Source organism: Salvelinus fontinalis, chromosome 18 (genome assembly GCF_029448725.1).
Source record: "Salvelinus fontinalis isolate EN_2023a chromosome 18, ASM2944872v1, whole genome shotgun sequence".
Taxonomy (NCBI): domain Eukaryota; kingdom Metazoa; phylum Chordata; class Actinopteri; order Salmoniformes; family Salmonidae; genus Salvelinus; species Salvelinus fontinalis.
In genome coordinates, this window is record NC_074682.1 from 9958067 (window position 1) to 9970645 (window position 12579).

The 12579-nt window shown below is 40.8% G+C and overlaps 2 protein-coding genes across 4 annotated transcripts in view; both read left to right on the forward strand.

Moving 5' to 3' along the window:
* Positions 1–2841, forward strand: part of LOC129814931 (sodium-coupled neutral amino acid transporter 3-like) — a 60694-nt gene extending 57853 nt beyond the window's left edge. For all 3 annotated transcript variants that reach the window (XM_055868091.1, XM_055868092.1, XM_055868093.1), the window contains one exon: positions 89–2841. In XM_055868091.1, the coding sequence (XP_055724066.1) occupies positions 89–193 (105 nt within the window). In that variant the 3' untranslated portion in view covers positions 194–2841. The remainder of the gene's footprint in view (positions 1–88) is intronic.
* A 1236-nt stretch (positions 2842–4077) lies between these two features.
* Positions 4078–12579, forward strand: part of LOC129814933 (guanine nucleotide-binding protein G(i) subunit alpha-2) — a 140302-nt gene continuing 131800 nt past the window's right edge. The window contains exon 1 of the mRNA XM_055868094.1: positions 4078–5080. Within this exon, the coding sequence (XP_055724069.1) occupies positions 4963–5080 (118 nt within the window). The 5' untranslated portion in view covers positions 4078–4962. The remainder of the gene's footprint in view (positions 5081–12579) is intronic.

Here is a 12579-nt window from a genome sequence, read left to right on the forward strand (position 1 = left end):
TTAGTATTGTGTCCTTATGGTTACTGTATGGTTATGGTTACCCCATTTAAAATACATTCTAATGATGGTGTTTCCTCTGTCCTCCCAGGCCGCCTGTTTCGCTGGTCTGGGGGTCGCCTTCATGATCATGAGTTTGAGCTTCATCATCATTGATTGGACAACGGGGAGCAGCAACTCTGGCGGTGGCCACTAGAGGCCGCCCTCTGCACTGTGCAGGCCGGGGTCTGAAAAGGGCTGGCATGGGCTTTGAGGGGATGTCTAGGAGTGTGTGTTTTTAGAACCGTTTCATGTAATTGATGCACTATCCCCTCTGTGGTATGCCAAGGGTTAGAGGTTAAGGGACAAAGATGACTGGGGTAGGGAGGGGGAGACAGAATCAACCTGCTGGGCAAAACCATGCTGAGCATTTCAGTCTTCTTGAGACTCCGACAAAACAGTCTGTACTACTGTAACGCAGTATGTAGCCCCGCACAGAGGAGTGCTTTTATATGAATCATCAGCACTAGACATGGTCTTTTTAAAATCATGATAACATGTATTATTTATGAGTGGGATAGTGCATCCAAGTCAATCCATAATGGAAAATCCTGAAAACTCATGATGGCTTCCCTTCCTTTCCCCCCTCGCTTCATCCATCCATCCTCCCATCCTTATTTATCTCTTTTCCATCCGCCTGTTTCTTTCCCTCCGACGCCTTAATTCATGTCAACTGCAGCTAGTACTGTACAGAAGAAGCACAGATGGAGATATGGTTGAATCGCTATGTAAAGGAAGGGAAGGAAAGCACATGACTATACATTATATGTCATTTGGCATCTTTGTATGAGATAATCTGACATTTTGTCAATAGAAGAAATAGCTACATCTATAGATTAGGTGAGTGCTGTAAAACAGACTCTGTGGCTGTCTTGGTATCCTGTCTATCACTTTGTGCCAGTAGCACTCAACTTAACCATCGAAGGGTAGTAGGCTTTTCCAAATATTCTATTGGCACGAGCACACAAAGATACAGTATATTTTCCCATGTTTTCGCACAAGAGTGCATTTAGCCTGAGCTGTTCTATGTGCCAAAGCTAAGTTTGAATGTGGTTTGTGGTTGTTGGGCTTAGTGCAGGCTGATGTCCCATGATGCATGATGGTGTTTAACTCTTGCTGTATCCCTGGTACATACAGTACACTCAGATAATGGAGGAGTGGCGTTCAACCAACCACACACATAGTCTTTTCGTTGAAACAGTAATGTATATTTATTTAACTAGCTATATCCATGTTTTTTAATTTCACAAGTGAGCTAATGGACCTCAGAACAAAGTATTTAACTATATGATCAGGTATCTTGATAGACCTTATAGATGGCATGCGTAGTCTATATTCGGTGATTTTGCATATTGGAGGGTTTAGGTGACAGTTGAATGTGTAGGAGGTGAGCTATAGGGCCTGAGCTGATTAAGAGAAAAAAAACACACATAGAGCCTTTTACATTCATGTTAGTTAGATGATCAACTGACATCCTAGATACAGAATTGACTGATTTTATGATCAATTGTGTTTTAACTTAAGATCAACAACTTAAACTTGCCTCTTTAACACGAATAGCTCATATTTCACTCGTACTTATATTTCTACAATTAATTTGTAAACGAATGGTTACTACGAATGGTTAAGCTTACTGTTTTTGGCATGACAAAATATGGAGGAAACGTGTTTTAGTTATGTGTTGGTTGTGACATACGGTCCGTCCATGTTGTTGAACTACTCTTTATTGTATTTTAATATCTCTTTTCCACTTGTTTTGTGATTGATCTTGTGGTTGAAGTTTTAGTGAAGGAAAGCTGATGCGTCACCTGTCCAGTCTGTCTGGTGATTGGCTGATTAATTCATTAATTTACCATAAGTACTGTGATATTCAGTCCATAATACGTAGATGTTTGGGCTCTATTTCCAAAACGTATCTGGTCTCTAACAGTGAGGTCTTGTGATCAAGTACAGTTTGACAATTAAGTGAATTGTGATTGTTAGATTTAGTCTGATTCGATAGCCCGATGCCCCTTCTTCAGGCTTCTCAATTGTGTAGTGTAACATTCAACACTGTGACATCGTAGCTCTCAAAAAACCTAAATAGCATTGTAATAACATTGTTACTAATATATTTTGGCAAGTCCTACGTATGTATGTAACAATTGTTCCTTTTTTATTTTATTCTAAAACACTGCAGCCGGTGTTGCTTTCTCGTGTGTACATTAATTCATTTTTAATTTATAATCAATATAATGTTGTTGAGCTGTTTCTTTTACTCATCAACAGCTAAAAAGTTATTGCATGTATCTGACTCAACCCTATATTTCCCCTGGTCTTGCTGAGGCAGTAGTTGTGGTAAAAAGGAATGACTGGTCAAGACCAGTCAAGGAGGCAACAGCTTGCCATAGACTGGGATTAGACCTCTTCTCTCTGTGATTGTGTCTATATATCTAGCTACTACCTAACTGTTTCTCTCTGAGAGGCCTTGCTCTTCAACTTTAGAGCTTTGCTACCACTATTATAATGTCAGAGGCAACATTCTCAACATTTTGCCTCTTTCTCTTGTACCCAAACCAAACTATGCCAGCCAGTTAACCTGTTGTTATAGCTCTTGTTTTACCTTTGCAATTTATTTCTAAGGAAATTAAAGGACTATGAGTGAATAACAAGTTATATATGAATTTTGGGCTTATAAAGTGGCTTATATAAATAATGTATATAAATGTAAACCCTTTATATTCTTGATGCATATCTAGCTTGTATAGTGTAAATAGCTGGGACAGTTTTAGTCTGACAATTAAAAAACAAATGTAGAAGTTTTTACACCTGTGTCACTTCTGTCCTTAGTTTGTTTGTCGTCGTCCCCCCCGTCTACTATAGCTACCCTAAGTGTTCCTGCTCCATGATCCATGGACCTGTACAGGTTAGGCAAGGACAGGGGCATAATAATCTAGTGGAAGTTCAGCATTGCCTTGACCAGCATGGCAGACAAGAGGAACATGCACTACTGCACAGCTGAACTTGGCCTAGATCACTACTGATAATCCTTGCTTAACCTGTACAGGTAGTATCAACTCAAATGTTTATGGGACAGCTAGGGGACATTTTCTGGGCAGCTTCCAGTTAGGTCAGGTTTTCCCTTTATGTTAAGAGAATTATTATTAATTTCCAACACTTGAGGGCACTACAAACCACTCCATAATGTAGTCTTGTGCACTGTGTTATGAGAATGTGTCTTCTCGGATGCTTCAGTAGAGCAAGTACAGAAAACAACATGCTCCCTTTTCACATTCCAATGTATAGTGCCATGTTCAGTGTAAATCTAATACATTTTCAATCCTGCTACTATTCTCAGATGAATGGGCAATTGAAGGTCATACGCTGTATTCAGCTCAAGTAAACCCCCCCACACCATCCAAACATTTCAGACACTGTAGTCATTCATATGAAACAAATCTTCTTTAATCACTATTAAAAACAACAGCATTTTGGAGAGGACTAACTGTTCCCTGTAGGCCCACATGAAACAGACTCAAATCAGCTTGAGGGTCCCTTCAGCAGAGCATTTCTTAGCTGATGGCAGTATGAAAGTGGGTTTTCTTGTTAAGTAGTTAGTGATGTTATAAAATGTGTGTTCATGAATAGGCTTTTGAATATTTAATCATATGTGAATAGTTTCGATACCAAAGAAACCAAGAAGAATACATCCATCTGTTTAATATGTTTGTGTTATTACACTTGTGTTAAAATCCATCAATGTACCCATTAGCCTATTTATTAGCCTGCACTGTGTTACACTCTATAACGCCTATGTAACTAGCCTACATCACTTAATGTAAAGTGAGATAGATCCACGTCTATTTTTAGTGCAGTCTATAGCTAGTGCACATGTTTTATCACATCCCATGTTCATTTTCATATATGCACACATTTCTTAGTTATATGGAGAGAGAAAAACATGGATTCCTAGATAATCTGACCTATTAAACAGTCATTTAGTTCATAAATTAGTTCATAGACCAAAAATAACGTGTTCTAAACCTCTCCGCCAATAACAGCTATTTTTCAGTTCGCCCTTCCCCACTCAGACCACACCCAGACAGTCCTAGCTAAATTCTTGCTTGATAAATTGCCCTTCTAAGAAGCTATTTTGGTTTATTTTTGACAATTTTCATTGAAAACAACCCAGAAATGATTTGATATTGAGATAAAAACGGATGCGTTGGACATTTAAATACAGTAGGCCTTGTTGCATTTCTGCAGAAAACTCCACAACGGGTGGTTAGACAATAAGAATTGTGAAATATCTACGACGTCACATATCAACTGGGAGCAGAAAGGGTGCCAACAAATCTCCTTAGAAAGCAGGCGGCAGGTTGGCAGCTGAAGTGCACCAGCAGTTTCTCCAGATTTCCACTGGATAGCTATGTTTACTTGACTGCGCGGTTGAGTCTGGGAGCGCAGTCGCTCGTCCATGTGATTGGATTCCACCTTACCTTCACTTGGTCGGAAGAAACGTAGGAACGAGGAATAAGATTGATTGTATCGGTGCGGCTGTCAGAATTGATCATATTGTTTATAAACGGTCAACACTACATAACCAATTCGCTTAGCCACTCGAGATTTGACTGCAACTTTCTGCGGCATTCTTTGACCTCCAAGAAGATTGCTCTGCGACCGACAGGATATATTGATGGAACGTTAGTTTACATCACTCAGAATAACGCAGCCGAGGACAGACTTTTTTTCTGGACATTTTATGCGTGCCATAAAACGAGACATCCTCTATTTAGTATAGCAAATTCGCACAATCACGTCTCTTGAACGGGCCGGCAAGTATTTTGGATAACCGTTTCTCTTGTGTAGGCATATCAAACAGAAGTCAAGACGAAATCGTTCAAGAATCCTTGCGCCGGCCGTCAGTGCGCGCGTGCTTTTGGAAACATGGGCTGTACATTAAGTGCCGAAGATAAAGCTGCCGTGGAGAGATCAAAGATGATTGATAAAAATCTCCGCGAGGATGGAGAGAAGGCAGCAAGGGAGGTCAAACTGCTCTTACTAGGTAAGGGTTGCCGTTTATTCTTAATCCTTTGTTTGTCCGGATGGACGGATAGCCAATGTACGTTCCCTGTTGTGCTCTGTTTCTAGGCTGAGTGCTTCAAACTCTTTCTATTAGAATTTCCCTCAGTTTTGATGTGGTAGCGTAATGGGTTGAATTGTCATACACCAAACAAGCATCGCAAATCCATCACTACCTGGTCTCTTGCCACGGGTAGGGTGTTAATCAGCAGCGCGCACATTTGTTTTATTTACGTAAACTGCTGTGTGGTCGACTCTTCTGATGCCGAGCTGTCTCTGCCAACGCTGCAGAAATAACATAATTCGTGTAGCAGGGAACCAAAAGCAATTATCCTCGTGCAATAGAGCTTTCGATCAAGCAGATATTTCAATCAAGTCCATACATTCATCAATGTGGTTCTGAATTCTGCCATGCATCTGCTGAGGTAAAATTGAACATGGATGAGTCATCAAGTCAGTCAATATTTTGTTCAGAACAGGTAGCGACATTCCTATTATTACACAGCTTTATTACACAACCCGTATTGAATAGGCATGCTAATGTATGCTGGAGAGTGATTTTGACAGGGATTTGTCAGGAATTTTACAGATTGACAGCAGGGTAGTTGCTAGGATTTTAAGACTTTGAGGGCTTAACCCAAAGCCAGTAGGGGGCTCCGGGGGCATCCTCCCCTGGCAAAAAAAGAAGGAATTTCAATAGCTAAATGCATGAATTTGGTGCACTTTGTGAATAACATTGAGAGATTAAAACATTGAGAGATAAGATATTTTTCAGGTAACTTGCAAACTTGCACCTTCCCACCTACCACAGCATACGCTGCCACTAATACATTACAGTAGCTATTGTGGGTCTCTATACTTTGGAACACTCTACTCTGGAACACATTCAGTGCATCTAAAATGTATTGCCAAAAACCTCCATACCACTCAACAACTTAAAACAGACTCTGACCTGTCTAATGAGCCAAACTGATTAAAGAATCCCACAGAATGTTCTCACCCTCTCTCTCACACACGAACACAAAAACACACACCATGCAATAATTAGAGTCCATAGAGTGGCGTTAAGTGATACAGTCTACTCTGTGCTCACCCCTCCTCTGTCTCTCTCATCACTTTCTCTGTGTCATCTGTTGCTGTCTTTCTTGTCTGCCCTCTTCTGTTGCTGTCTCTTAGTCTTCTATGTTGCTGTCTCATTTGTCTAACCTCCTCTCTCATCCTGTCCTGGTTGTAAAAAATGTAAACATATAAAAGAAAATTGATAGTAATTTCAGTCTTTTTCACCTCACCTGCAAATTTGTTGTTAAGTGGATACTGGGGTAGCTTAATGGAAATCTCTATTTTTGATGTAAATGGCATGTTATAGAAAGGTCCAGACACTTCTTTTTCAGATTTCACTTGTTTTTGAGAAACTTACCCCAAATAGTTCCCCCTCATCAATCTCCACACAATACCCCACTATGACAAAGCGAAAACATGTTTTTAGAAAGTTTAGCAAATTTATTCAAAATAAAAACAGAAATACCTTATTTACATAAGTATTCATACACTTTGCTGTGAGACTGGAAATTGGGCTCAGGTGCATCCTGTTTCCATTTATAATCCTTGAGATACTTCTACAACTTGATTGGAGTCCACCTGTGGTACATTCAATTGATTGAACATGATTTGGAAAGGCACACACCTGTCTATATAAGGTCTCACAGTTGACAGTGTATGTCAGAGCAAAAACCAAGCCATGAGGTTGAAGGAATTGTCCATAGAACTCCGAGACAGGATTGTGTCAATGCACAAATCTGTGGAAGGGTACCAAAACATTTCTGCAGCATTGAAGGTCCCCAAGAACACAGTGGCATCAACCAATCTTAAATGGAAGAAGTTTGGAACCACCAAGACTCTTCCTAGAGCTGGCCACCCGGCCAAACTGAGCAATCGGGGGGAAATGGCATTGGTCTGGTGACCAACAACCCGATGGTCACTCTGACAGAGCTCTAGTGATAGGAGAACCTTCCAGAAGAACCTGTGGAGATAGGAGAACCTTCCAGAAGGACAACCATCTCTGCAGCACTCCACCAATCAGGCTTTTATGGTAGAGTGGCCAGACGGAAGCAACTCCTCAGTATAAGGCACATGACAGCCCACTTGAAGTTTGCCAAAAGGCACCTAAAGACTCTCAGACTAGAGGTCGACCGATTAATCGTAATGGCCGATTAATTAGGGCCTATTTAAAGTTTTCATAACAATCGGAAATCGGTATTTTTGGACATAGATTTGGCCGATTATTATTATTATCATTTTTTTACACCATTATTTATCCTTTATTTAACTAGACAAGTCAGTTAAGAACACATTCTTATATTCAATGACGGCCTAGGAACGGTGGGTTAACTGCCTTGTTCAGGGGCAGAATGACAGATTTTTACCTTGTCAGCTCGGGGATTCAATCTTGCAACCTTTCAGTTACTAGTCCAACGCTCTAACCACCTGATTACATTGCACTCCACGAGGAGCCTGCCTGTTACGCAAATGCAGTAAGAAGCCAAGGTAAGTTGCTAGCTAGCATTAAACTTATCTCATAAAAAACAATCAATCAATCATAATCACTAGTTAACTACACATGGTTGATGATATTACTAGTTTATCTAGCGTGACCTGTGTTGCATATAATCGATGGGGTGCGTATTCGCGAAAAAGGACTGTCTTGCTCCAATGTGTACCTAACCATAAACATCAATGCCTTTCTTAAAATCAATACACAGAAGTGTATATTTTTAAACCTGCATATTTTGCTAAAAGAAATCCAGGTTAGCAGGCAATATTAACCAGGTGAAATTGTGTCACTTCTCTTGCGTTCATTGCACGCAGAGTCAGTGTATATGCAACAGTTTGGGCCGCCTAATTTGCCAGAATTTTACGTAATTATGACATAACATTGAAGGTTGTGCAATGTAACAGGAATATTTAGACTTATGGATGCCACCCGTTAGATAAAATACGGAACGGTTCCGTATTTCACTGAAAGAATAAACGTCTTGTTTTCGAGATGACAGTTTCCGGATTCGACCATATTAATGACCTAAGGCTCGTATTTCTGTGTTATTATGTTAGAATTAAGTCTATGATTTGATATTTGATAGAGCAGTCTGACTGAGCGATGGTAGGCACCAGCAGGCTCGTAAGCATTCAGTCAAACAGCACTTTTGTGCGCTTTGCCAGCAGCTCGTCGCTGTGCTTCAAGCATTGCGCTGTTTATGACTTCAAGCCTATCAACTCCCGAGATTAGGCTGGTGTAACCGATTTGAAATGGCTAGCTAGTTAGCGGGGTGCGCGCTAATAGCGTTTCAAACGTCACTCGCTCTGAGACTTGGAGTGGTTGTTCCCCTTGCTCTGCAAGGGCCGCGGCTTTTGTGGAGCGATGGGTAACGCTGCTTCGAGGGTGGCTGTTGTCGATGTGTTCCTGGTGCCCAGGTAGGGGCGAAGGAGAGGCACGGAAGCTATACTGTTACACTGGCAATACTAAAGTGCCTATAAGAACATCCAATAGTCAAAGGTTAATGAAATACAAATCGTTTAGAGAGAAATTATCCTATAATTCCTATAATAACTGCAACCTAAAACTTCTTACCTGGGAATATTGAAGACTCATGTTAAAAGGAACCACCAGCTTTCATATGTTCTCATGTTCTGAGCAAGGAACTTAAACGTTAGCTTTTTTACATAGCACATATTGCACTTTTACTTTCTTCTCCAACACTTTGTTTTTGCATTACTTAAACCAAATTGAACATGTTTCATTATTTATTTGAGGCTAAATTGATTTTATTGATGTATTATATTAAGTTAAAATAAGTGTTCATTCAGCATTGTTGTAATTGTCATTATTATAAATAAATGTAAAAAAATTGGCCGATTAATCGGTATCGGCCTTTTTTGGCCCTCCAATAATCGGTATCGGCGTTGAAAAAAATCATAATCGGTCGACCTCTATCTCAGACCATGAGAAACAAGATTCTTTGGTCTGATGAAACCAAGATTGAACTCTTTGGCCTGATTGCCAAGCGTCACGTCTGGAGAAAACCTGGCACCATCCCTACGGTGAAGCAAGGGGTGGTAGCAGTATCATGCTGTGGGGATATTTTTCAGCAACAGGGACTGGGAGACTAGCCGAGACTGAGACAAAGATGAATGGAGCAAAGTACAGAGAGATCCTTGATGAAAACCTGCTCCAGAGCAATCAGGACCTCAGCCTGGGGTGAAGTTTCACCTTCCAACAGGACAACGACCTAAGCACACAGCCAAGACAACACAGGAGTGGCTTTGGGACAAGTCTCTGAATGTCCTTGAGTGGCCCAGCCAGGGCACGGACTTGAACCCGATCGAACATCTCTGGACCTGAAAATAGCTGTGCAGCAACACTCCCTATCCAACCTGACAGACCTTGAGAGGATCTGCAGAGAAAAATGGGAGAAACTACCCAAATACAGGTGTGCCAAGCTTGTAGCATCATATCCAAGAAGAGTCAATGCTGTAATCGCTGCCAAAAGTGATTCAATAAAGTACTGAGTAAAAGGTCTGAATACTAATGTAAATGTGATATTTCAGTTTATTTCTTATAAATTAGTAAAAATGTATAAAAAACGGTTTTTGCTTTGTCATTATGGGGTATTGCGTATAGACTGATGAGTAAAAAAATTAATTTAATACATTTTAGAATAAGGCTGTAACGTAACAAAATGTGGAAAAAGTCAAGGGGTCTGAATACTTTCCATAGGTACTGTATATATTGTATATGTAAAGAAAATATTAAATCAAGAACAATCTGATGGGTGACAATATTAGCCTATCACTATCACTGAATGATGCCCAGCATGTGTGCAGTAAGGCAAGAAACTGTGCATCCCATTTTTGCGACCTTTTTCAAATCATAGTCTCACACCTCATGTACAGTTGAAGTCGTAAGTTTACATACACCTTAGCCAAATACATTTAAACACCATTTTTCACAATTCCTGACATTTAATCTGAGTAAAAATTCCCTGTTTTAGGTGAGTTAGGATCACCACTTTATTTTAAGAATGTGAAATGTCAGAATAATAGTAGAGAGAATGATTTATTTCAACTTTTATTTCTTTCATCACATTCCCAGTGGGTCAGAAGTTTACATACTCTCAATTATTATTTGGTAGCATTGCCTTTAAAATGTATAACTTGGGTCAAATCTTTTGGGTAGCCTTCCACAGACTTCCCACAATAAGGTGGTTGAATTTTGGCCCATTCCTCCTGACAGAGCTGGTGTAACTGAGTCAGGTTTGTAGGCCTCCTTTAATCGCACACGCTTTTTCAGTTTTGCCCACAAATTTTCTATAGGATTGAGGTTAGGGCTTTGTGATGGCCACTCCTATACCTTGACTTTGTTGTCCTTAAGCCATTTTGCCACAACTTTGGAAGTATGCTTGGGGTCATTGTCCATTTGTAAGACCCATTTGCGACCAAGCTTTAACTTCCTGACTGATGTCTTGAGATTTTGCTTCAATATATACACATAATTTTCCTCCCTCATGATGCCATCTATTTTGTGAAGTGCACCAGTCCCTCCTGCAGCAAAGCACCCTCACAACATGATGCTGCCACCCCCGTGCTTCACGGTTGGGATGGTGTTCTTCGGCTTGCAAGCCCCACCTTTTTCCTCCAAACATAACGATGGTCCCTATGGCCAAACAGTTCTATTTTTTGTCTCATCAGACCACAGGACATTTCTCCAAAAAGTACGATCTTTGTCCCCATGTGCAGTTGAAAACCACAGTCTGGCTTTTTTATGGAGGTTTTGGAGCAGTGGCTTCTTCCTTGCTGAGCGGCCTTTCAGGGTATGTCGATATAGGACTCGTTTTACTGTGGATATAGATACATTTGTACCTGTTTCCTCCAGCATCTTCACAAGGTCCTTTGCTGTTGTTTTGCGATTGATTTGCACTTTTCGCACCAAATTACATTCATCTCTAGGAGACAAATAATCTGTCTGTAAACAATTGTTGGAAAAATGACTTATGTCATGCACAAAGTAGATGTCCTAACCGACTTGCCAAAACTATAGTTTGTTAAAAAGACATTTGTGGAGTGGTTGAAAAACAAGTTTTAATGACTCCAACCTAAGTGTATGTGAACTTCCGACTTCAACTGTAGCCTAGCCCACAGGCCTATATGTTTGTGTCACAACTAAAGTGGCCAAATAACTTCTTATAATTAAGCACATTAATACGCTTTACAACTCATGTCGAGCCTAACTGGCATACATACGTAGCGCGTGAGTTTCAAGTTTGGGGAAGATCATTTTCAGCATAAAAATGCAAATTTATAATTAAGGCATTACATGCAAAATCACATTTGCGGTCACTTTTTCCTGCTAATTGATTGCATTTTGGAACATTCGCGCTTGTAACCTACTGCCATGTGCGCATTGCTGTGATTATGTGAAGAAATAGACCCATAGTTTATCAAGATCTTAAGCTAAACGTTCTAATCTGTGGCGTCAGCCTCATTGCATGAAAACATTTTTTTATGATAGTGGTGTTAATTTGGAATTTATCACATCCCACAACTGTCTCAAACTATGTTTGGAATATTTATTTCTTGCACAGAATAGAATAGGTCAACGTTTGTGCTATGGGGGATAGTAGATTGACATAGGCATCCTAGACCTACTCAACTTGTTGGCTGACGAAAAGCAGATGTGGACAGTTCTTCCAATATCTTCAATATGCGCCCTCGGAATTGGATAAGGACGTGTGCTCTTGCGTCCCCGATGTGTGTGTTTTCACATGTAGCCTGTGAGAAGGACCCGATCGTGTGATGGGCATTGGCTAGTAAGAATTGAGCTATCTGAGAGAGCCATATGTGTGAGAGGTGGTTCGGAGCACGCAGCAGGGAGCAGGGAATTATAAGTATTATATTCAGCCCAAGGGTACAACGGCCACAAGAGGCATGGATGTTTTTAGGGGGCATTGTGGCGACACGATGGGATGCCGCCGGGAATTTTGAATCATTATCAAGTGCCTGTCAAATTGTGAATGAGAGACTGATGAAGTGGGTACAGCCTGCGCAAGAAACAAAGCAGAGCTCATGCCTTTTATGCAACTTTTTTAAAATCATCATTAGAGTCGCATCATGCAGCCTTAGAATGTATTGTAGCGACCCGCACAGACAGCTGTGTGTTATGTGTTAGGCTAGTAGGTGGTTGTGTTCGCGGGGTCCGACATGTCAATCAACCTGCTATCTGCCAATCACGGGAATGCCTGGAATGTTCTGATGCCGGGCATCCTGGTGGTTGGCGGAGTGGCGTGGAGGGGGGTTGGGCAGGGGGATGGAGCATTGGAAGTTAAGACCAGGTTTTGCCTTTGTTCTCTCTCTTACGTCTGGGCTTCACAAGAGAAGGTCACGATTGGCTTGTGGGTTATCTTTCATTTATTTGGCGTGGGCTACGGCCAA